Raw genomic sequence first — 25,857 nt, 5'->3', positions numbered from 1 at the left:
TATTTTGGCCGGTATGGACATGATGGGTTTAATGGCCACTTTCTGTGCTGGCATGTTCCACAATCCTGTGCGTGAACCCAGACAGTTGCATTTCTGCAATCTTTTTCTAACTGAGACTATCAGAACTGAGGACAATCTAGTAAAACTTCCTTCACACAACATTTCCAATAAAATTTGTCCAAACAATACTTAACACTATCACTAGCCAAAACACTTAAAAAGTCCAGACCTTGAAGCAATTTGTTAGTGGCTTTGTGTTTGGATATATGGACTTGAATGCTCTGTCCAACAAATATGTATCCAGTTCCATAATAGATGTGCAGCACAATGCATTTCATTCACAGCAATATCCAACAAAACTTCCTAGAAAATGCTCTTTTCTGCACTCCTAAGTGTCTAACTCATGTTTAAACAAAAATAAATCCTGATTTCAGAGTGGTTAGTGGTTTTATTATTGCAATTGAAGTAAAACAAAATAATTAGCTTTTCTGAAAAATGCATGAAGTGGACAATAGATGAATTTTGGGTGGCACGGTGGCACTGTGGTTAGCACTGCTGCCTCACAGCGCCAGAGACCCGGGTTCAATTCCCGCCTCAGGCGACTGACTGTGTGGAGTTTGCACATTCTCCCCGTGTCTTGTGTGGGTTTCCTCCGGGTGCTCCGGTTTCCTCCCACAGTCCAAAGATGTGCAGGTTAGGTGAATTGGCTATGCTAAATTGCCCGTAGTGTTAGGTGCAGGGATAATGTAGGGGAATGGGTCTGGGTGGATGTGCTTCGGCGGGTCAATGTGGACTTATTGGGCCGAAGGGCCTGCTTCCATACTGTAAGTAATCTATAAAACATTATCAGAAATGCCATGAATTCCCAACAATCAGATAGCCAGAGCCTCTCCTTACAGAGAAAGAGGAGCCGATGGTGAGTTTGTAAACTGCACATTGCTTGTGTTGCTAATGCTTAAAAATGGTGTAAGAGCAAATGTTCTTTGTTTTAATTTGTAAAGTAAGAGTGCACAGCTGCTTTAAGTCACATTTAGCATTGCCACAACCTTGAATTTATATTCTGGAACTGTGTGGCTTATCTCCTTCCCTTGTTCAACGTAACTGAGCCTTGATAATTTATCTAAGAGTGATAGTAGCGTTGTGACACCTCCTCACCTCCTATTGTGATCTTGAAACTCAAAATCATTTGATAAAGAATCCCGTGGAGCTGCAATGCATTAACATTTGTACTAAGTATTTTAGAGATGTATATTTGTACATGGTACATTAAGATTTGGTATGGGTGATTTGACTCTGAGCACATGGATGTGTTATGAACTCTATTCCCATATATTCAAATGTTTTTGCCATGATCCCAAACATCAACTTGAAAACGTTGATACAACATTGAGGGAAGATAAAGAATTAACATATGGTTGCACTGGCACTTAAACTTTGCCTTTTCTGAGCTGGGCTTAGTAACCCTTCCCTAACAGTATATTCTTTAAACAAATGCGAGCCCCGCTTACATTACAAACCAAAACAATTTACTCCTTCAAAAAGCTCTACCAAATGCACCATGTGATCTTTCCATGTACAGAGGAACCTCGATTATCCGAACAAGATAGATGGGCACTGTTTCAGTCGGATTGTTGATTATTTGGATAATCCATTTTACCTGAAATGAGGGAAGCCATGCTGATCCCAGCATTAAACAAGGTCCCAAACAGCTTCCACGATAGCAAGCATTTGTCAGTTTCTGGGAACTCAGTGTAGCGATAGAAGCACCACCTCACACGCGTTTACTTTCTTGGCCATTTCTTTCATAAATGGCCCAGTAAAGTGACAGGAATAATAAAATATCCGGATAAAATAAATAAATAAAATAAAATAAAGGTTTCTCCTTTACCATTTCATCAAACAGAGTGTCAACTAACTGGACTTCAATTCCTTTGTTCTTCTCCTTGGTTTTTCTTTCTTGCTTTAACTTATGACTGTGGGATCTTTTCACCACATAGTCTGGAAAAGTTCCAGGATATTTTTCTTTTAATTCTTCAGTTTCCTGGTTTTCCTTCGGCTTCTCCACTACAATGGGCATCACTCCCACCTTTGGATTCGGCTACAGAGGAACCTTGATTATCTGCCATTTGATTAACCAAATTTCGGATCATCTGAACAAGATTACAAGATCCTGAAGCGTGGCTAATTATGTTATCCAGCATTCAATTAACCGAGCGAAATAGTTCCTGCCTGTGCCCTTCAGATAATCAAGGTTCCTCTTTATATAGTTTCCAAGAACAAACTGCATTCCTGGAATAGCCAATCTTTCAATTACTATCACTTTCTCAGTCTTGTTTGGACTTTCTTAAAGAGGTGAATGCTAAACCTCTCTCCATGTATTCCACAGATTATCACTCCCTTGATTAACACTTTAACTATTAGAGACTGAGCAGCTCCCGTATCTGTCAATATTTTAACTTCTTTACCCACACCCTCTGTTCTCCCTGACTAAATCTTACCCACACTGATGAAGTCTTTGAAAAGATCAGGTACTATCTTACTATCCAAATGGTGACCAGGCTGTGCACTCTCCTGCATGTTTTTTGACTTCTTTTGGGATTGCCTTAACTAATCCCATTGGTTTCGCCTCTTTTACCATATCCTTTTTCCCACTGCCTTTCTTAAACCACCAGCACTGTGACATTATGTGTCCCACTTTATTACAGTGAAAACACACATCCTGCTAGGCTAGGCACCCTAGGCTAGTCTGACCACCCCGGCCGACCCATTGTCTCAGCATGCCCCTGCCCCACCAAACTCATCTCCACCTACCTTGTGCAAAAATGCCATTCCGTATTCCCAATTCCTTCCCCTTCGCCGTATCTGCTCCCAGGAGGACTAGTTCCACCACAGAACACACCAGATGGCCTCCTTCTTTAGAGACCGCAATTTCCCTTCCCATGTGGTGAAAGATGCCCTCTAACGCACCTCATCCACATCCCGCACCTCCGCCTTCAGACCCCACCCCTCCAACCGTAACAAGGACAGAAGCCCCCCTAGTCCTCACTTCCACCCGACCAACCTTTGCATAAACCAAATCATCCACCGACATTTCCGGCACCTCCAAATGGATCCCACCACCAGGGATATATTTCCCTCCCCACCCCTTTCCACCTTCTGCAAAGACCGTTCCCTCCGTGACTACCTGGTCAGTTCCACAACCCCCCTACAACCGACCCTCCCCCCCGGCACCTTCCTCTGCCACCGCAGGAACTGCAAAACCTGCGCCCAACCCCCTCCCTCACCTCCATCCCAGGCCCCAAAGGAGCCTTCCACATCCATCAAAGTTTCACCTGCACATCCACCAATATCATTTATTGTATCAGTTGCTCCCGAAGCGGTCTCCTCTACATTGGGGAGACTGGACGCCTTCTAGCAGAGTGCTTTAGGGAACATCTTCAGGGCACCCGCACCAATCAATCCCACCGCCTCGTGGCCCAACATTTCTACTCCCCCTCCCACTCTGCCGAGGACATGGAGGTCCTGGGCCTCCTTCACCGTCGCTCCCTCACCACCTGACACCTGGAGGAAGAACAACTCGTCTTCCGCCTCGGAACACTTCAACCCCAGGGCATCAATGTGGACTTCACCAGTTTCCTCATTTCCCCTCCCCCCACCTTACCCCAGCTCTAACCTTCCAGCTCAGCAATGTCCTCATGACCTGTCCTAACTGCCAATCTCCCTTCCCACCTATCTGTTCCACCCTCCTCTCTGACCTATCACCTCCATCTCCACCCCCATTCATCTGTTGTACTCTTTGCCACCTTCTCCCCAGCAGCCCTCCCCCTCCCCCACCACCACTTATCTCTCCACCCTGGAGGCTCCCTGCCTCCAATCCTGATGAAAACATCGATTTTCCTGCTCCTCAGATGCTGCCTGACCTGCTGTGCTTTTCCAGCACCACTCTAATCTAAACTCTGATTTCCAGCATTTGCAGTCCTCACTTCTGCCTAGGCTGGTCACCATGCCTGGAATGTTCGGGGCTCATAGCCTTTGCAGTATCCAGTGCCTCAAAATGTTCCCTGATAATAACGTGGATTGAATCAAATCAGCCAAATCTGCGATGCTGGAGACTTCTGGAGGAGGCCAATATGGATCACCTACGTCGCACTACTGGCTGAAGACTGGTGCAAATCAGCACAGAAACAGACCCTTCAGTCCAACTTGTCCATGCCGACCGGATATCCTAATCTAATCTAGTCCCATTTGCCAGCATTTGGCCCATATCCCTCTTAAACCCTTTCTATTCACATACCCATCCAGCTGCCTTTTAAATTCTGTAATTGTACCAGCCTCCACCACTTCCTTTGGCAGATCATTCCATACATGCACCACCCTCTGTATGAAAAAGTTGCCCCTTAGCTCCCTTTTATATCACCTTTCACTTTCAACCTATCCCCTCAAGTTCTGGGCTCCCCACTCCAGGGAAGAGACTTTGTCTATTTTTCCTATCCACGCCCCTTCGTGATTTTATAAACCTCTATAACCCTCACCCTCCCACCTCAGCCTCTGACGCTCCCGGGAAAACATGTGCTGGGCGCTTCCATCTTTGAGGATGGGGACATTTGTGGAGCCTCCTCCTCCAGAGAGTTGTTCAATCGTCCACCATCATTTATGACTGGATATGGACAGGCCTGTGGAGCTTAGATCTGATCCATAGGTTGTGGGGTGGCTTAGCTCTGCCTATTTATTACTTGCACCTTATGGTGTTTGGCATGCTCATAGTCCTGATTGGTAGCTGCATCTGGTTGACACCTCATTTTTGGGTATCCCGCACTGATCACTGAATAGCAAATGGGAATTGAGGAATGTCTATCTTTTAGAAGAACTTTCTAAAATGGAGAAGGAGGGATGTTGGCCCTAACAATAAAGGAAAACAGGTTCCAAGGCTAGTGTCTCTGAATGGAATCATCTTGGGGCATGACCTTGATGGGCCGAATGGTCTCCTTCAGAGCCATCACTGTTTAAAAAAAACCGTATTATCAAATAAAAACAGACTAATGCACATTTTCTTTTGAAAATCAATCACGATGGGATGGGAATACGAGGCGGTTTAGTCCGGGGATTGCAATAGAGCCCAGTTTGATCAATGGGCCAGTGCAGGCGCGATGGGCCGAACGGCCTCCTCCAGTGATCACGGAAGCCTTTGTTCACGTTGGGGTCTTTAAAAATAAAATTGCAGCCTTTAGACAGTGTTGCTGGCTTTGTTTTGTAAGCCAGGGGCTGTGGGAGGGTAAGTGTCAAAGTCCAGCCTCGAACTCGGGACCTGCGGCGGGGAGAGGGTTACTGCACATGCGCACTGAGCCGCGCTGGGGACTTTGACGCGGAGTCCGGGAGGCCGACAATGCAGCAGCAGCAGCAGCAGCGCGGCGCCGGGGACAGGTCTGTGTCTGCGGGAGGAGGACAGTGTCTGCAGCGAACGGAGTGTCTGCGGGAGCACTCTCCCCCCACCCCACCCTCCCGTCTCTGAGCTAGGACACCACCCTCCACCCTCCTATTCCCGTCTCTGAGCTGAGAGTCCCCACCCCTCCCCCCCTCCCTGTCTCTGAGCTAGGAGTCCCCCACCATCCCCCCCCCCCGAGCTAGGACACCCCCGTCTCTGAGCTAGGAGTCCCCTCCCCCTTGCCCTCCCCTCTCCTTCCCTCCCTCTGTCTCTGAGCTAAGAGTCCCAACCCCTCCCCCGGTCTCTGAGCTAGAACTCCCACCCCCTGCCTCTGAGCTAGGACACCCCCCTCCCCCTTCCCGTCTCTGAGCTGAGAGTCCCCGACCCCATCTCTGAGCTAGGAGTCCCCGTCCCCCATCCCCCGTCTCCCGTCTCTGAGCTATTAGTCCCCACCCCGTCTCTGAGCTAGGACTCCCCCCTCCCCCTTCCCGTCTCTGAGCTGAGAGTCCCCTCCCCCCCCCCCGTCCCCCGTCCCCCGTCCCCCGTCTCTGAGCTAGGAGTCCCCACCCCCTTGCCCTCCCCTCCCCACCCCTCCCCTCCCCTACCCTCCCCTCCCCTCCCCTACCCTCCCCTCCCCTCCCCTACCCTACCCTCCCTCTGTCTCTGAGCTAGGAGTCCCAACCCCAACCCCTATCCCCCATCCCACCGTTCCCCCATCTCTGAGCTAGGAGTCCCCACCTCCAGTCTCTGAGCTAGGAGTCCCCAACCCCCCTCCACCCCCCTCCACCCCCCCCCCCCATCTCTGAGCTAGGAGTCCCCACCCCTGTGAATTGGCACACTGGCCCAGTAGTTAGCACTGCTGCCTCACAGCGCCAGAGACCCGGGTTCAATTCCTGACTGTGTGGAGTTTGCACATTCTCCCCGTGTCTGTGTGGATTTCCTCCGGGTGCTCCGGTTTCCTCCCACAGTCCAAAGATGTGCGGGTCAGGTGAATTGGCCATGCTAAATTGCCCGTAGTGTTAGGTAAAGGGGGTAAATGTAGGGGAATGGGTGACTTGCGCTTCGGCGGGTCGGTGTGGACTTGTTGGGCTGAAGGGCCTGTTTCCACACTGTAAGTAATGTAATCTAATCTGTCCCTGTCTCTGTCTCTGAGCTAGGAGTCCCCACCCTTGTCTCTGTCTCTGAGCTAGGAGTCCCCACCCTTGTCTCTGTCTCTGAGCTAGGAGTCCCCACACTTGTCTCTGTCTCTGAGCTAGGAGTCCCCACCCTTGTCTCTGTCTCAGTCTCTGAGCTAGGAGTCACTCCCTCCTGAAATGATATATTGAACAAACCTAGATTGCTGTCAGGGTAGTCCCTCTCCCACCCCCATGGGGGATATCTTGCTAAACTCACTGCGGAAACCTGAAACCGCAGATAGGAGCGATTTACCTTCCTGGCAGCCTCCTGGTCCCTCGTTCCGGAAGGTTCTCTTTTTATATGTTCTGGCCACAGTAAATCTTGGGAAACTGCAACCATGGAAAACAATTCCATGGATACAAGCATCACCCTGTATGCCATTCCAGTTGCATCACACTGTAAACCTTTGCTATAAATTCTGTGTCTTAAGATCCTGCTTCACAACCACCTGATGAAGAAGCAGCGCTCTGAAAGCTCAAGCTTCCAAATAATCCTGTTGCACTATAACTTAGTGTTGTGTGATTTTTAACTTTGTCCACCCTAGTCCAACAGTGGCTCCTCTACATCAACATCATCTTCCTGTGTCCATCTGACTGTTTTCTTGTTGCACTTTGTCAAACGATGCTGCATTTAACTACTCCTTCAGCCTCCCCACACCCCCCACACCCCCCACACCCCCTACACTCCCCACACTCCCCACACTCCCCACACTTAGAGAAACATAGAAGCAGGACAGGGTCCTGCCCCTCCATTCATCTACCTGTGTTCACCTATTCCTACCTCACCACCCAACCCCCTCCCCACCCAGAACCCCCCTCCTCGTCCTCCCCCCACCTAGTACCATTGTCACCTCCCTACCCTCCCACCCAGCACCCTCCCCATACACTCACCCCAGTCCTGAAGGAGTGTTACACCTGAAACATCGACTTCTCCACCTCCTTCTGATGAAGGGCTTTTGCCCGAAACATCGATTTTCCTGCTCCTCGGATGCTGCCTGACCTGCTGTGCTTTTCCAACACCACTCTAATCTTGACTCTGATCTCCAGCATCTGCAGACCTCACTTTTGCCATCTCCTGGTGCTGTCTGGCTTGCTGTGTTCTTCCAGCTTTCTGCTTGTCTACCTTGGATTCAAGCATCTGCAGTTTTTTTGTCTCTAACATTCATCACGATTATGGCTGATTGCCCAACACCACAGCCCAGTTCTGCTTTCTCCCCATAACCTTTGATCCCATTCGCCCAGAGTGCTGTATCTAGCCTCCTCTTGAATACATTTGATGTTTTGGCATCAGCTACTTCCTGTGGTAATGAATTCCACAGGCTCACCACTCTGTGGGCAGCATAGTGGTACAGTGGTTAGCACTGCTGCCTCACAGCGCCAGAGACCCGGGTTCAATTCCTGCCTCAGGCAACTGTCTGTGTGGAGTTTGCACATTCTCTCCGTGTCTGCGTGGGTTTCCTCCCACAGTCCAAAAAAAATGTGCAGGTTAGGTGAATTGGCCATGCTAAATTGCCGGTTGTATTAGATGAAGGGGTAAATGTAGGGGAATGAGTCTGGGTGGGTTGCTCTTTGGAGGGTTGGTGTGGACTTGTTGGGTCGAAGGGCCTGTTTCCACACTGTAAGTAATCTAATCTAAATGTCTCTTCATCTTCGTCCTGAATGGTCCACCTCAAATCCTCAGAAGGTGACCCCTGGTTCTGGGCACACCTACCATCAGGAAGATGCTCTCTGCATCTACCCTGTCCTGTTAGAATCTTTTAAGTTCCTATTAGATTTCCCCCCATTTGTCTGAACTCCAGTGAAAACAATCCTAACCTGGTTAATCTCTCCTCATGTCAGTCCCACCATCCCTGGTAAACCTTTGCTTAACTCCTTCCTCAGAAAAGGAGACCAAAACTACACACACGATTCTAGGTGTGGCCTCACCAAGGCCCTGTATAACTGCAACAACACATCCCAGCTCCTGTACTCTCACAATGAAGGCCAACGTACCATTTGCCTTCTTTATCGCCTGCTGTACCTGTATGCTTACCTTCAGCGACTGGTGCACAAGAACACCCAGGTCCCACTGCACACACCCCTCTCCCAATTTACAGCTGTAGGAAGAGGCTGAGGCTATTTTCCCTGGGCGTTGGAGGCTGAAGGATGTCCTTACAGAGGTTTATCCAAAAGGAGCATGGATAGGATAATAGTCAGGGTCTTTTTCCTGGGGTGAGGGAGTCCAAAACTAGAGGTTTAAGGTGAGAGGGGAAAGATTTAAAAGGGACTTAAAAGGTTACTTTTTCGCACAGAGGGTGGTGCGTGTATGGAATGAGCTGCCGGAGGAAGTGGTGGAGGCTGGTACAATTGAAACATTTAAAAGGCATCTGGATGGGTATATGAATAGGAAGGGTTTGGAGGGATATGGGCCAAATGGGCTTACGTTTGTTTCCGATATCTGGTCAGCATTGACGCGTTGGATCGAAGGGTCTTGTTTCAGTGCTATGCATCTCTATGACTGTAATCTGGCGCTTCACCATCTAGAAGGACAAGGGCAGCAGATACATGGGAACACCACCCTCTGAAAATGTGTTGCTGGAAAAGCGCAGCAGGTCAGGCAGCATCCAAGGAGCGGGAGAGTCGACGTTTCGGGCATGAGCCCTTCTTCAGGAATGAGAAAAGTGTGTCCAGCAGGCTAAGATAAAAGGTAGGGAGGAGGGACTTGGGGGAGGTGCGTTGGAAATACGATAGATGGAAGGAGGTTAAGGTGAGGGTGATAGGCCGGAGAGGGGTGGGGGCGTAGAGGTCAGGAAGAAGATTGTACGTTAGGAAGGCGGTGCTGAGTTCGAGGGATTTGACTGAGACAAGGTGGGGGGAGGGGAAATGAGGAAACTAGAGAAATCTGAGTTCATTCCTTGTGGTTGGAGGGTTCCGAGGCAGAAGATGAGGCGCTCTTCCTCCAGGCATCATGTTGCTATGGTCTGGCGATGGAGGAGTCCAAGGACCTGCATGTCCTTGGTGGATTGGGAGGGGGAGTTGAAGTGTTGAGCCACAGGGTGGTTGGTTTGGTTGGTCCGGGTATCCCAGAGGTGTTCTCTGAAATGTTCCGCAAGTAGGCGGCCTGCCTCCCCAATATAAAGGAGGCCACATCGGGTGCAGCGGATGCATTAAATGATGTGTGTGGAGGTACAGGTGAATTTCTGACAGATATGGAAGGATCCCTTGGGGCCTTGGAGGGAAGTGAGGGGGGAGGTGTGGGCGCAAGTTTTGCATTTCTCGCGGTTGCAGGGGAAAGTGCCAGGAGTGGAGGTTGGGTTGGTGGGGGGTGTGGACCTTACGAGGGAGTCACGGAGGGAGTAGTCTTTCCGGAACTGATAGGGGAGGGGAGGGAAATATATCCTTGGTGGTGGGGTCCGTTTGGAGGTGGCGGAAATGACGACGGATGATACGATGTATCTAGAGGTTGATGGGGTGGTAGGTGAGGGCCAGTGGGGTTCTGTCCTGGTGGTGATTGGAGGGGCGGGGCTCAAGGGCGGAGGAGCGGGAAGTGGAGGAGATGCGGTGGAGGGCATCGCCGATCACATCTGGGGGAAAATTGCAGTCTTTGAAGAAGGAGGCCATCTTGGTTGTTCGGATTTGGAACTGGTCCTCCTGGGAGCAGATGCGGCGGAGACGAAGGAATTGGGAATATGGGATGGCGTTTTTACAGGGGGCAGGGCAAGGCACTCACCTTCCTGACTTGTTGTGGAGGTGCTGGTGTTGGACTGGGGTGGACAAAGTCAGAAGTCACGTGATACCAAGTTATAATCCAACCGAGTTATTTAAAATTGGGTGAAGTGATGATGAAGGAGCAGCGCTCTGAAAGCTTGTGATTTTAAACAAACCTGTTAGACTCTAACCTGGTATCGTGTGACTTCTGACTTCATCCTGACTTGAAAATCCATCACCGTTCCTTGACTGTCACTTGGCCAAAATCCTGGAACTCCCTCCCAAAGGGCATTGTGGATCCACCTACAGCACATGGACTGCAGCAGTTTAAGAAGGCAGCTCACCCCCACCTTCTCAAGGGGCAACTAGGGACAGGCAATAAATACTGACCGGGGTTGCATTGCCTACATCCCCTGAATGACTATTGAACGATAAATGAATTACTAAAATTAGAATCTGTTTGCAATTAGAGTTACGATTTTTTCATAAGATGTTAGGCTGTAGTTAATGTTCAATGTTTTATATATTTTTATATAATTACAGTAAGGCTATTAAAAAGCAATGGGTTAAAGGTTCAATGTTGGACTTATCAACTGAGGTCTTATCAGAAAGTAATTAAGGCTTGCAACATTAACTTTTTTTGCTTAAACTGTTAGTGCGGTATCTTGAGAGAACCTTTCAAGGTTGTGACCAGCAAAGTTAAGAGGCATAGAAATAAGATTATTTGCACTGGAACCTGAGGTTGTGAAAGAGACGATTACAAAGCCATGGATTGTTGTAATGCCTTCATCACTCGGGTTTGTTGTGGCAAGAGGTTCTCATGATGGGTTGTTTCACTCATGAGATCGGAGAGGTGTAGAGTGGGCCATTATTTTACTGCTCGTCCCTAACTGCCTGGAGCAGATGGTGGTGAGCTGCAGTCTGCAGTCCTTGTTGGTACCTCCACACTGCTGTTTCCACTCTTGTCATTGCTGTTTTGAAGGTCTCAATTGAAAAGGAATTTTGCAATCAGTCTAATCTTGGATTCTTGCAATTGGTCTGCACTTGATCTTGTGGTAATAACTATGTCAACCAGTCCAGCTGTGGATTTTGTTTCTGAACTGATTATTGGAAAACTGTTTCTATTTCCAAGCAGGACAAATTGTTTCACTGATCAAACTTCTGCCTCTTCCCTTGAAGCAAGCTCTGAGACAGTCACACTCTAGGCTTGACTGACCATTCTTCATGTGAATTGATGCACTTGTATTGTATTGAATTGAATTGAATTTATCGTCAAGGCACAGTGAAAAGCTTTGTCTTGCGAGCAATACAGGCAGATCACAGAGTTAAGTAGCACAGATAAGTAAATAGTAGGTAAACAACGGCAAAAACAAAAACACAGGTACAGGTGAATGTTAAGAGTTTGTGAGTCCATTCAGTATTCTAACAACACTAGGGTAGTTTTGAAACCGGCTGGTGCATGTGTTCAGGCTTCTGTACCTTCTCCCCGATGGTAGAGGTTGTAGAAAAACATTTGGGTAAAAAATGAGGTCTGCAGATGCTGGAGATCACAGCTGAAAATGTGTTGCTGGTTAAAGCACAACAGGTCAGGCAGCATCCAAGGAATAGGAAATTCGACGTTTCGGGCATAAGCCCTTTGAAGGGCTTATGCCCGAAACGTCGAATTTCCTATTCCTTGGATGCTGCCTGACCTGCTGTGCTTTAACCAGCAACACATTTTCAGCTGTAGAAAAACATTGCCAGGGTGGGATGGATCTTTGAGAATGCTGGCGGCCTTTCCTTGACAGAGGGCCTGGTAGATGGATTCTATAGATGGGAGGTTGGCCTTTGTGATTGTCTGGGCTGAGTTCACCACTTGAATGGTACAGTTGCCATACCAGGTAGTGATACATCCTGCCAGAATGCTCTCGATGGTGTATCTACAAAATTTGGCAAGGGTATTCGTCATTGTGCCAAATTTTCTTAGCTGTCTAAGGAAGAAGAGACATTGTTGGGCCTTTGTGACCAGTGCATCCACATGAAGATTCCAAGCAAGCTTGTTGTGGATGACCACCTCCAGGAGCTTGACACTCTCCACTCATTCTACCTCTGTACTGTTAATGTGTAGGGGGGCATGGATAACATCTCGCCGAAAGTCAATAATAAGTTCCTTGGTTTTGCCAGCGTTGTGAGCAAGGTTGTTTTCAGTGCACCATGTTTCCAGGTCTTCCACTTCCCCTCTGTAGTATGTTTTGTCCCATCTGAGATTTGTGGTGCGGTCATTGGCGAACTTGTAAGTGGCATTGTTCTGGTATTTGGCAATGCAGTCATGGGTATGCAGTGAGTACAGTAGGGGGCTGAGTGCACACCCCTGAGGGACTCCAGTGTTGAGTGTTAGTGGGGTTGAAATATTGTCCCCAATCTTCACTGATTGTGACCTGTGGGTCAGGAAACTGAGGATCCAGTTGCAGAGAGTGGGGCTTAGTCCGAGATCGCTAAGTTTAATAATCAGTCTCGAGGGGATAATAGTATTGAAAGCTGAACTGTAGTCAATGAGTAGGATTCTTACACAGCTGTTCTTGTGTCAAGATGTTCTAGGGAGGAGTGAAGGGCAAGTGATATGGCATCTGACGTGGATCTGTTGGTCCGATAGGCAAATTGGAGTGGGTCAAGAGTAGCCTGGAGGCTGGAGTTGATTAATGTCATGACCAGCCTTTCAAAGCACTTCAGGACCCCCGAAGTTAGGGCCACTGGGTGGTAGTCATTGTTGCTGCTGTACAGGACATTGGTTAGGCCACTGTTGGAATATTACATGCAATTCTGGTCTCCTTCCTATCGAAAAGATGTTGTGAAACTTGAAAGGGTTCAGAAAAGATTTATAAGGATGTTGCCAGGGTTGGAGGATTTGAGCTATAGGGAGAGGTTGAACAGGCTGGGGCTGTTTTCCCCGGAGTGTCGGGGCTGAGGGGTGACCTTACAGAGTTTATGAAATCATGAGGGGCATGGATAAGATAAATAGACAAAGTCTTTTCCCTGGGGTGGGAGAGTCCAGAACTAGAGGGCATAGGTTTAGGGTGAGAGGGGAAAGATATAAAAGAGACCTAAGAGGCAACCTTTTCACTCAGAGGGTGGTACGTGTATAGAATGAGCTGCCAGAGGATGTGCTGGAGGTTGGTACAATTGCAACATTTAAGAGGCATTTGGATGGGCATATGAATAGGAAGGGTTTGGAGGGATATGGGCTGGGTGCTGGCAAGTGGGACTAGATTGGGTTGGGATATCTGGTCGGCATGGATGGGTTGGACCGAAGGGTCTGTTTCCATGCTGTACATCTCTATGACTCTATTCTCCCAGTGTCTGCGTGGGTTTTTTCTGGGTGCATTGGTATCCTCTAAATCCAAAGCTGTGCAGGTTAGGGTGGATTGGCCGTGATAATTGCCCATAGGTGCATTATTCAGTGGTAAATATAGGGCGATAGAGTAGGGGAATGGCTCTGGGTGGGTTACTTTACAGGGGGTCAGTATGAACTTGCTGGGCTGAAGGGTTTGCTTCCACACTGTAGGGATTCTGTGATTCTAAATGGGACCTCAGTTTAATATATCCTTAAAGACGACATTTCCTACAGTGCGGTATTCCCTTCAGTGCTGCACTGAGGTCCCAGCTCAAAGGGCAGACAAACATCATCTGCTCTTTGAAGCACTGGATACTTGATCAGTGATGAATTATAACTGCATTGTTAATTCTATCCTACCCTGAATATCTTTGGAGAGATGTAATATTAGAAGCAAGACCTGAGCTGTGCTGAAGTTAGATAAAATGTGGTAGATTTCTTCTCTTCCCAGGAATGTAGTAAAATCTACTCCAATAGATTATGGAGAGTCCTATCAATAATAAGAAAAACCTCGATCTCAGAAACACACCCTGCTCCCTTCGATAAGGCCTTATTCTCACTGGACTCCATCTACAAAGTATTTATTGCATCCTCTAACCTCTTCCAGTCCCCTGAGGTCCCTGCAGTTCTCCCAGTTCTTGCTCCTTGATCCCTGGTCTCTATTACTGTGACAATGATGGCCATGCCTTCATCTGCCTACACCCTTAGCAATGGAATTCTTTCCTAAACCACTCAGCCTATCAAGGAGGGAGTGTCAACAATAAACTACAAATCCCTCTCGTTGCACCTTTCTGCTTACCTTGACTGAACATTTGGATACATACTGTGCATTATTTCAACTGAATGTCTCTCTGGAGCACCTAAAACAACTTTTTTAAACTCTTCATTTGCGAACACCGATAGCAGTACGTATTTTTCCCTTCCTGGGCTATTGATGTATCAGGTTGTTAACATGAGCGCAATTTATAATCACCTACAATGTAAGTGGATCTTCTATAAATATTTTTTCCGAATTCAAGGTACACTAAAAAAGAAATCAGCTAAGGGCAATATTTAATTTTAAAATATTTTTCTAGTTCCTCTGGATGTTCTGGAGAAATGGGAATTCATGAAGATGTGAAGGTAATGTACTTTAGAAAACGTTGTCTTACTATTATAAATTCATTTCTAATCTTTGATTGACCAATCTCTTAAACTATTGGGTTTTGTAAATTTACATTGGTCCGTCTCAGTGAGTTGAATACACAAATGTTGAGGAGGGAGGGTCAACAGCAAACTACACACGCTCCCATTGCTCAGCTTCTCAGCTGTAGCATGACGAATGATTTTAATGCTTCTCAAGGTAAGCAATGGGAATGTTGAATCAAATCAAAATTCAATCAGTGAATTAATTAAAACTCTAAATGTGGTCAGTTTGGGTTCTACCAGGGCCACTCAGCTCCTTACCTCATTATAACCTCAGATTAAACATGGACAAAAAAGCTGAATTCCAGAGGTGAGAGAGTGACAGCCCTTGATATCAAGGCTGTATTTGACAGAGAGTGACATCTAGGAGCCCTCGCAAAAGTGGAATCAATGAGTATTGGGGTCAAACTCTCGGCTGGTTGGAAGAAGATTGTGGTTGTTGGGCATCTATCATTCAGCTCCAGGACATCTCTGCAGGAGTTCCTCAGAGTAGTGTCCTAGGCCCAACCATCTTCAGCTACTTCATTCATGACCTCCCCTCTGTCATAATGTCAGAAGTGAGGATATTCGCCAACGATTGCATAATGTTCAGCATCATTCGAGACGCCTCAGATACTGAAGCAGTCCATGTTCAAATGCAACAAGATCTAGACAATATCCAGGCTTGGACTGACAAGTGGCAAGTAATATTCATGCCACACACATGCCAGGCAATGACCATCGCCAATAAGAGACATTCTAACTGCCATCCCTTGGCATTCAATGCTGTTAGCATCACTAAATCCTCCACTGTTAACAGCTCTGGAGTTAATGTTGACCAAACGCACAGTGGCTACAAGAACAAATCAGACACGGGAATACTGCAGTGAGTAACTCACCTCCTGACTCCCCAAAGCCTGCCCACCATCTGTCAGGTGCAAGTCAGGAGTGTGATAGAGCAGTCCCCAATTCCCTGGATGAGTGCAGCTCCCACAATGCTCAGGAAGCTTGACACCATCTAGGACAAAGCAGCCTGCTGGATTGGCACCACATCCACAAGCATCTTCTCCCTGCACGACCGACACTCAATAGCAGCAGTGTGTCCTGTCTACAAGATGCACTGCAGCAATTCACCAAAGATCCTGAGAGATCATCTTCCAGACCCATGACTGCTTCTGTCTAGAAGGACAAGGGCAACAGATACATTGGAACACTACTCCCTGCAACGTGTAAAAGACGTTTATGTGAATTGGAAATGTCTGCAGGGATATGGGCCAAGTTCAGGCAAGTGCGGCTCATTTACTTTGGGATTATGGTTGGCATAGACTGAACAGTCTGCTTCCATGCTGTATGACTCTGAGGGAAGAAATTCCTTCACAGTTTTGAATGAGAGGTAACAGAATATAGAAATGACGTCCTGTAGTTTGAGGCTCCTGCAATGCTCAAAAAAATCTTGTCAACATCTGTTGAGCCCTCTCAAAATATTTTATGTTTCAGTGAGGTCACCCTTGTTCTGCTAAACTGTCAGGAATAAAGGCCTGACCTATTTAACCATTTGCGGTAAGTGAACTCCTCCATCCCAGGAATCGGCCTCTTGAATCTCTTTTTGAAATGCCGTGGGTTCACGTTTCGTTGCAGAGAGCCGAGGACTTTGCTGCACTGATATATCAGCCGATAATCTGAAGGAATGCCTGTAACGTTTGAGCTTTTCATAGCCTTTTGTTCTTGTAGCCAATGTGCATCCAGTTAAGTTTTGGTCAACAGTCACCTCTAAAGATGTCGACAGTGGAGGATTCAGTGATGGTAACTGGAGCCCCAGACGTTTGTAAAATACCTTGCAGTATTATTTGAAGAAACGAGGTGGTGTTGTGCCCATTATGTATCCCTTGAGCAATAACAGGTTGGCCTCGCCCTTTCCCATTGATGGTCGTGAGATCTTGCAGTTCACAAATTGCCTGCTGCATTTTCTGCCTCACAACAGCGACTTCACTTTTCAACCAACAATGCACCTTTGGTTTCTAATGAGCTGCAGAGCGTGCTGAGCCGCTGAAGGCTGCTATGTAAATGCAGATCTTCTCTCCTTTTCTGCCAAAGATACAATGTCCAGATAATGAAAAGCTCTGCTTTTGATCTCAGGTTGGTAAAACCAGACTCAGCTTTCATCAACCATAGAGAGACATTGAGAGAGAGAGAGAGAGAGAAAGCTTGATCTTGCATTTCTTTAGCACCTTGGGAATCTTAGTGAAGAGACAAGGTCAATGTCTCATTTTCACACGACAGATATCGAAATTAAGTCACCTGATAAATCCTTTATTTTTGCCAGTTTGATTGGATAAAAATTGTTGGCCAAGACTTGAGGACTATTGAAACAAACAAAAACAGAAATTGCTGGTGAAACTCAGCAGGTCCGGCAGCAGCTGAAGAGAGAGAAAGCAGAGTTAATGTTTTGGTTCCAGTGAATGGTCTTCACAAGGAAACCTGTCTGTCATTGAGCGAAGTTGAGAGCAGGCAGCTGGGTCAGCATTCAAAATCTGATTCATAAGAGAGTTCACCAGACAGTGCAGCACTCCCCCCAGTGCATCACTGAAACACAGGTCTATATTACATGGTCATCTGTCGAGAGTGAGGCTCAAGGCCAGACTTTCTGATGTAGAGGTGAGAGTTGTTAGCAAGCTGCATATTGTATATTTGTAACCTTGATTACACAAACTTGATCTGTAATAAAAGTGTACCAAGTTTATACAAATTACGCTCACACTAGTTGGAATTAATGTTGTATTTATTCTGCTGTGATTCAGAGCAGCTATTAAGTTCACCATCCACAACCGGCTAACTGCACAGCACCATGTAGTATACCCCTGAATAGTGGTGCAGCCTCACTGGGCTAGTTATCCAGACAGCATGGGTTCAAACAAAGACAGGAAGTTGCTGGAGGAACTCAGGAGGTCCAGCAGCATCTGTGGAGAGAGAAACCGTTAACATTTCTGATCCAGTGTGTCGTCTTCTGGAGTTCTAAGGACAATCACTAGACTCAATGTTAACTTTGTTTCTTTCCACAGATGCTGCCAGAGCTGCTGAGTTTCACCAGCAATTTCTGTCTTTGTTTCAGGTTTCCAGCATCTGGGTGTGTGTTTTTTTCTGGGCATGGCTTCAAATCCCAGCACAGCACTTGCAGGAAATTGGGAAGGCAGTGGCCAAGTAGGATTATCACTAATGCCCAAAAACTCAGCTCATGTCCTGGGGACCTGAGTTCAAATCCTGCCAGGTTAGGGTAAATAGGCAAAGTGTTTTCCCTGGGGTCAGGGAGTCCAGAACTAGAGGGCATAGGTTTAGGGTGAGAGGGGCAATCTTTGCACGCAGAGGTACATGTATGGAATGAGCTGCCAGAGGATGTGGTGGAGGCTGGTACAATTGCAAGTTTTAAGAGGCATTTGGATGGGTATATGAATAGGAAGGGTTTGGAGGGATATGGGCCGGGTGCTGGCAGGTGGGACTAGATTGGGTTGGGATATCTGGTCGGCATGGACAGGTTGGACCGAAGGGTCTATTTCCATGCTGTCTATCTCTATGACTCTATGGCAGATGATGGAATTTGAATTTAATAAAGAATTTGAAATTAAGGGTCTACTAATGACCAGTGTCAATCTCAGAAAAGCCCATCTTCACTAACATCCGACAGGGAAGGAAATCTATCATCCTTTACTGTTGAAACCTACACGTGATTCCAGACCCTCAGCAATGTCATTGAGTCTTCGCTGACTCTCTGAAGTGTTCTGGCCAGTCACTGCTTTGTAGACACAAAAATAACCTGCAGATACTGGAATGCAAAGTAGACAAACGGGAGGCTGGAAGAACGCAGCAAACCAGGCAGCATCAGGAGGTGGAGAAGTCAAATCCTGAAGAAGGGTTATATCCGAAACTTTGTCGCTGGCTGGGTTAACAAATGAAAATAACGAATTAGGGCTGGATGTTAAAATAATAAATGTTGGTGCCATCCAGATTTCATGAGAGAAAGGGTTTCTTGCACTCAATTTTCATTGTGCCATCTCCCAGAGAGTGGTGAGAATGTGGGATATGTCAGCATGTGTTGCCCTTGATGAAGAAGCTGGATAAAAACCATGAGGGAGAAGGGGATGGGAGGGCATTTTAAAGAGATTAGATGAAGTCGGGAGGAGAGAGAGCTCTGTGATGGGTTGATTGTTGGGTCCTATACCTGTTTTGTCATTCTCTGTCACAAGGATTACTATGGAAGGAGGGTGCAGAAGACTGAAGATCTGGTCCTGGATATGTGTGTCACTCCTGCTCAACCTCTCCCTAAGTACATACGGGATGTCTTGAAAGTTGTTCATGAAGAAGTGAGCTCAAGGTATGTAATCAATTTGCTACTAATTTCAGTTAAAAATACACCAATGTATTTCCTTTCAAGGTGGTATTATACATATTTATCTCATTTATTTATTTCCAAGTTCATTGTAACATTTCTCTCTCAGTCAAAATATCTCTCCTTTTGTTGGCCCATGCATGTGGTGTTGGTACAGGAACCATTATTATTTTCTCTGAGCAAGTGCTGTTAATCTGTGAGCCAGTGATTACTGGCAGGGCATTTTGCTTTAAGATTAAATTCCCCATAGTAAGAAAACAGGCCCTTTGGCCCAATAAATCCACATTGACCCTCCGAACAGTAACCCACCCAGACCCATTCCCCTACCCTATATTTACCCCTGATTAATGTACTTAACACTATGGCAGTTTAGTATGGCCCATTCACCTGACCTGCACATCTTTGGATTGTGGGAAGAAACCAGAGTACCCGGAGGAAACTCACACCGACACAGAGAGAATGTGCAAACTCCACACAGACAGTCACCCAAGGCGGGAATTGAACCCGGATCCCTGGTGCTGTGAGGCAGCAGTGCTAACCACTGAGCCAGCATGTTGACTGCTAACATCATGGCAAGGCAGAAAGATTGCGCCTTTGGCCAATGTTATAGATGTTCAGGGGCAGAAATCTGCAGACAGAGCTGTCAGACTATCCTGCCTATGGACACTAGAGTTTTGTGAAACCTGAGCTCATACACCAGGGTTAACTGATAATCTTACAGCCACCGTGGGCGGCACGGTGGGTGGGCGGCACGGTGGCACAGTGGTTAGCACTGCTGCCTCACAGCGCCTGTAGACCCGGGTTCAATTCCCGACTCAGGCGACTGACTGTGTGGAGTTTGCACGTTCTCCCCGTGTCTGCGTGGGTTTCCTCCCACAGTCCAAAGATGTGCGGGTCAGGTGAATTGACCATGCTAAATTGCCCATAGTGTTAGGTAAGGGGTAAATGTGGGGGTATGGGTGGGTTGCGCTTCGGCGGGTCGGTGTGGACTTGTTGGGCTGAAGGGCCTGTTTCCACACTGTAAGTCTAATCTAATCACACAGTACCCACCCTGTGCTGTCAGTCACGGGGTGGTAATAGATAATTCTGGTGTTGTCGTTCCTACAGGGAGTCTCAATTGATTAACAGCATGTTGTGTCTGGAGTTATGGATAGTGAAGGGAGAAGATCCAAGTTTCTTTCTGTTATGTGATTTTCAGCTGAAGGGATATGAGTGTTACTGTCTGGACTGCATATACTGCCCATCCCTAACTGCCCCTTGAGAAGGTGGTGGTGAGCTGCAGTCTATGTACTGGAGGTAGACCGTCAATGACTTTAGGGAGTGAGTTCCAAAATGACACAGTTATAGAAATACACTGTACATTCAAGTAATAGTTAATCTCATGTAAAAGTCAACCCGATCATTTGGGCCAAATAACCTGTACTTTTCCACGTATCTCATGTAAAAGTCGACCCTAGTTCCTCACGGATATCAGATCAAAGTTTATGAGTCAGTGTGCTGGCCATCACGTCCCACTCCAGCATTCCAGTCTGCCGGTTGTTCCACTCTGCTCCTGGTTTTACCTTTTACCTCCTGGTCTTCCAGTCCACTGGCTGTTGTGTTCCACTCCGGGCTTTCACAATTACCATAATTCATTGGGTTTTTTAATCTTTATTTGTTTAGAGACCAATTGGTCTTCTGCTAATATGTTGTGAATTTTGGTGGACATGAATTTCAGCCCCTCAAAAGTATTATCCATATAATAGTCGACCCCGTAAATTTAACCTTAAAAAGTAGTCAAAAGAATTTGACCACAACTGGAGTATATGCAGTATTAATGTAGAAAAATAGAAGCAGGAGCAGGCCATTTGGCCCTTTGAGCCTTCTAGCACTATTCAATATGATCCTGGCTGATCATTAAACTCAGTCCCCTGTTCCTGCTTTCTCCCCACATCCTTTGTTCCCTTTAGACCTAAGAACTTTATCTCTCTATCTCGTTGAAAACGTTCAATGTTTTTGCCTCAACTACTTTTCTGGAGCAGAGAATTCCCCAGACTCCCCACTCTCTGGGTGAAGATATTTCTCCTGATCTCAGTCCGAAATGGCCCACCCTGTATCCTTCAAATGTGACTCCTAGTTCTGGACTCCCCATTCATCGGGAACATCCTCCCTGCATTTACTCTGTCTGGTCAGAATTCTATAGGTTTTTGTGAGATACTCCCCAGGCTTCTAAACTCTAATGAATACCACACTACCAGATCCAGTCTGTCTTCCTGTGTCAGTCTGACCATCCTGGTGTAGTACATATTTCCAAGTCAGGATGTAAATGGCTGGGAGGGAAGCCTGTGGATGATGGTGTGACCTGTAAACAAGGAATCTATCCAACACTTAATGCTGATGGTGCAATGATTTTCAAGTTGATGCTTAAGCAATGAGTGGGTGTTGTGAACACACCTTCCTTGGCCATCAGTCCTGGAGTGGGACCTAAATCTGGAGCTTTTTGGCTAAGAGGCAGAGACGATACCCACCGCACTGAGACCCTCTATGACATAGAGTTCCAGAATCCCTCCAGGCCATTCAGCCCATCGAATCCATAACAGCCCTCCGAAGAGCCTCCCACCCAGATCCAACCCCTACCCGGTGGCTCAGTGGTTAGCACTGCTGCCTCACAGCGCCAGGGACCCAGGTTCGATTCCAATCTCGGGCGATTGTTTATGTGGAGTTTGCACACTCTCCCCGTGTCTGCGTGTGTTTCCTTCGGGTGCTCTAGTTTCCTCCCACATTCCAAACGTAAAGGTTCGAGTGTATTGGCCTTGCTAACTTGACCGTAGTGTTCAGCAATGTGTTGGTTAGGGGTCAGTGTAGAGTGATACGGTTGGGGAATGAGTTTGGGTGCAATATTCTTCAGAGAGTCCATGTGGACCTGTTGGGCTAGACCTGTTCTGCACTGTAGGGATTCTATGATACGTTATCCCTGTAACCCCGCATCACCCACCTAACATATCCAGCCTGCACATCCCTAGATAAAAGGGGACAATTTAGCATGGTCAATCCTCTTTAACCTGCACATCTTGGACTGTGGAAGGAAACTGGAGCACCCGGAGGAAACCCACACAGCCATGGGGAGAATGTGCAAACTCCACACTGTCAGTTGCCCGAGACTGGAATTGAACCCGGGTCCCTGTCACTGTGAGGCAGCAGTGCTAACCACTGAACCATGCACCAGCCCCATGACCTTCAAATTGATGGGAAATGCTGTGGGGTTAAGGTTCAGGCTGTGATTGGGATATGAGCGAAATCTCTTTAAATAATAAATACATGGGCAGAAGCAGATTGAAGAATTTCTCTTGACTATTGCTGTGATGGCCTCCCCTTACAGTCAACTGATGAGAATGATTCTTTGCTGTGTGCTTGAGTTGTGAGAGAGGGAGCAAATGTTGAGAGGCATTCTCCATGTCTTGTGCAGAGTGGTATCCAACAAAACACAATTGCCTTTGAGATAAAGAGTTTAATGAAAAATAAATTTGTCAGGGCTGGTTAGTCAGGGCGGCACGGTGGCACAGTGGTTAGCACTGCTGCCTCACAGCGCCTGTCAGACCTGGGTTCAATTCCCGACTCAGGTGACTGACTGTGTGGAGTTTGCACGTTCTCCCCGTGTCTGCGTGGGTTTCCTCCGGGTGCTCCGGTTTCCTCCCACAGTCACAAAGATGTGCGGGTCAGGTGAATTGGCCAAGCTAAATTGCCCGTAGTGTTAGGTAAGGGGTAAATGTAGGGGTATGGGTGGGTTGCGCTTCGGCGGGTCGGTGTGGACTTGTTGGGCCGAAGGGCCTGTTTCCACACTGTAAGTCTAATCTAATCTTAGTCAGTCTTTTGTTTTTACTGGTCAGCAATGCAATCTCCCATTGAACCCCAGCAATGCTGTCTGTAAAGTTGAAGTCCCCATTACCGTTCATTATGTATCAAGACGAGCTGTTGAGAGGAGCAGTTTCTTTACATTGGACCCACCAGCTGGGCACAGCCTCAGAGACAACACCATGACCAGACACAACAATAAGATGCAACTGCCTGCACTGGTGTCCCAGAGATGTTGTGCTCCTGCTCCCTAGGATTGCTGTGGATGGGGGATGGGAAGGGGTGGAGCTATCTGTAAAGGAATCAAGGCTGGGGCTGACTAGTAGGGACGTGAAAATGGATAAATATTCCACATTAGTGTCCAGTACCAGGGTGATTTTGCCTCTAACTCCACCCTAAGAGAGCAAAAGGAAGGTGAAATGGGTCAAAATTCAAAGGGAACATGATAATATTGGTCACCCATTGTTCCTGTTGTATCAAGTGGGACTAATTTATAGCTGCCTTAAAGAATTAGCTCAGGCATGATGGGCCAAATGGCCTGCACTCTTACCATTTGCTTTTCTGATTCTGTAAAGGCCTTTTTATTGGACCTGTGTGCTGTGTACATTATTTCTCCTTGAAAAGGTTTTAATTTGAGTTTGACTTTATGGCCTCTGATAGGTACTATGGATGTGGACTTGTGATTCCTGAATGTCTGGAAAACTGTTGGATCCTGGACCTGGGAAGTGGGAGCGGCAGGGATTGCTACATGCTCAGCAAGCTGGTGGGAGAGCAAGGTCACGTGACTGGGATTGACATGACCCAGGAGCAGGTAGTGTTTCAGGTTGGGACAGCCTGCCCCTGAGGGGGATTTGGAGGGTCATCAGCACTGCCTCCACTTGCTGCTCTTTCTGAATGCAGGGCTGGTGAGAAATCTGTATGCTTCAGCATTGACATTACAACCAGGACCTGAGCTGACGTACGTCAGTCAAATGGCCTGGCCTTTTCAAACTCCCCATACCTCTCCATGTCATGTCTCACTCTCTAGCAATGTTCTTTGGTCTTTTCGCAAATGGCTATCCCTTCTTACTACTTCCACCTACCTGTGGCATCATTAGTCAATGTGTGTGTCTCTGTGTGTCTCTGTGTGTCTCTGTCTCTCGATTTTGTGCGCTCTCTCTCTGTCTCTCTCTCTCTCTCTCTCTCTATCTGTCTGTGTCTCTCTCTCTCTCTCTCTCGCTTTTGCGCGCTCTCTCTCGCTCTCGCTCTCTCCGGCCTCCTCTATAACCTGAGGCTGACCGATGGGCCTATTCTCCACACTTTGCCAATACCTGCAGTCTGTACAATATATTGCCTGGGGGTATTGTGCAGTAACAGAAGGGTTACAGTGACACACACACACACACACACACACACACACACCAGAATGCACAATGTCCGTCACTGAATTGGTTCTGTACTTAGATGAAAACATCAGAATCTTACACTGTTTTTGACGTGAATGTCTTTTTTTATTTAACCCAGCAATACTTATACTCTTTAGTTATGAGCTCTGTAGCGATAACATGTAAAGATATTGTCGGACAGTGGTTGCAAATCCATGAATATGCATATATGTGTGTGGACATACCTCTGTGCGTATGAGCACACATACGTTGTGTCTGTGTACATGCCTGCCCATTCCTGTGCCTGTGTGCATGTGAACACCTATGGCTGCGTGTCTGAGTATGTTTGTGCATGTGATTGCCTGTGTGCATGTGAGTGCACGCGTACATGTCTACACCTGTGTGTGTTCACGTACGCCTGTGTGCACGCGCGTGTGTGCCTGTGTGTGAGAGCATTTGTACACCTGTGTGGGGGTGTCTGTGTGTGAGTGCGCATGCACACGTCTACACGTCTACAGGCGGCACGGTGGCACAGTGGTTAGCACTGCTGCCTCACAGCGCCAGGGACCTGGGTTCAATTCCCGCCTCAGGCGACTGTGTGGAGTTTGCACGTTCTCCCCGTGTCTGCGTGGGTTTCCTCCGGGTGCTCCGGTTTCCTCCCACCGTCCAAAGATGTGCGGGTCAGGTGAATTGGCATGCTAAAAAAATTGCCCGTAGTGTTAGGTTAGGGGTATGGGTGGGTTGCGCTTCGGCGGGTCGGTGTGGACTTGTTGGGCCGAAGGGCCTGTTTCCACACTGTAAATCTAATCTAAAAAAAAACCTGTGTGCGGGCATGCTTGTGCACGCCTGTGTGTGCATGTGTGTACACGTGTATGCCTGTGCGTGCCTCAAATGTACACCCGTGCCTGTGGATGTGTGCATGTGTATGCCTGTGCATGTGTCCGCCACACACGTATGCCTGTGCATGTGTCCGCCACACACGTATGCCTGTGCATGTGTCCGCCACACATGTATGCCTGTGCATGTGTCCGTGTGTGCGGGCACGCGCATGTGTACGCGTGTGTGTGTGTGAACGTGTACGCGTGTGTGTGTGTGAACGTGTACGCCTGTGTGTGTGTCTGTGTGTGTGTGTCTGTGTGTGTGTGTGTGAACGTGTACGCCTGTGTGTGTGCACGTGCACATATGCCTGTGCCTGGGTGTGTGTGCATGTTCATGTGTAGGCCTGTGTGTGTGCGCGTGTGCACATGTACACCTGTGTGTGTGAGTGTAGCATGCAAATATGCCTGTGCGTGGGTGTGTGTGCGTGCGCGTGTACCTATGTGTGTATGTGTTACACCTGTGTGTGCATGCACATGCCTGGAAGCCTGTGTGCGCTCGTATGTCCATGTGTGTATGTGCACATGCTGAGTTTACCACTGAAAAGAGATTCTTTGAACTTTATCACACTGTTGGTTGCAGAAATG

At 47.5% G+C, this 25,857-nt stretch overlaps 1 protein-coding gene across 1 annotated transcript in view; it reads left to right on the top strand.

Annotated features, from left to right (window-relative positions):
- The first annotated feature begins 5,343 nt into the window (after positions 1–5,343).
- as3mt (arsenite methyltransferase) overlaps positions 5,344–25,857 on the top strand; it is a 64,491-nt gene continuing 43,977 nt past the window's right edge. Inside the window, exons 1-4 of the mRNA XM_060842507.1 lie at positions 5,344–5,421; positions 14,731–14,776; positions 19,057–19,184; positions 23,691–23,841. Of these exons, the coding sequence (XP_060698490.1) occupies positions 5,384–5,421; positions 14,731–14,776; positions 19,057–19,184; positions 23,691–23,841 (363 nt within the window). The 5' untranslated portion in view covers positions 5,344–5,383. The remainder of the gene's footprint in view (positions 5,422–14,730; positions 14,777–19,056; positions 19,185–23,690; positions 23,842–25,857) is intronic.

The sequence above is a fragment of the Hemiscyllium ocellatum genome, chromosome 22 (assembly GCF_020745735.1).
Source record: "Hemiscyllium ocellatum isolate sHemOce1 chromosome 22, sHemOce1.pat.X.cur, whole genome shotgun sequence".
In the NCBI taxonomy this organism is placed as follows: Eukaryota; Metazoa; Chordata; class Chondrichthyes; order Orectolobiformes; family Hemiscylliidae; genus Hemiscyllium; species Hemiscyllium ocellatum.
This window is presented reverse-complemented; position numbering and strand designations above follow the sequence as displayed.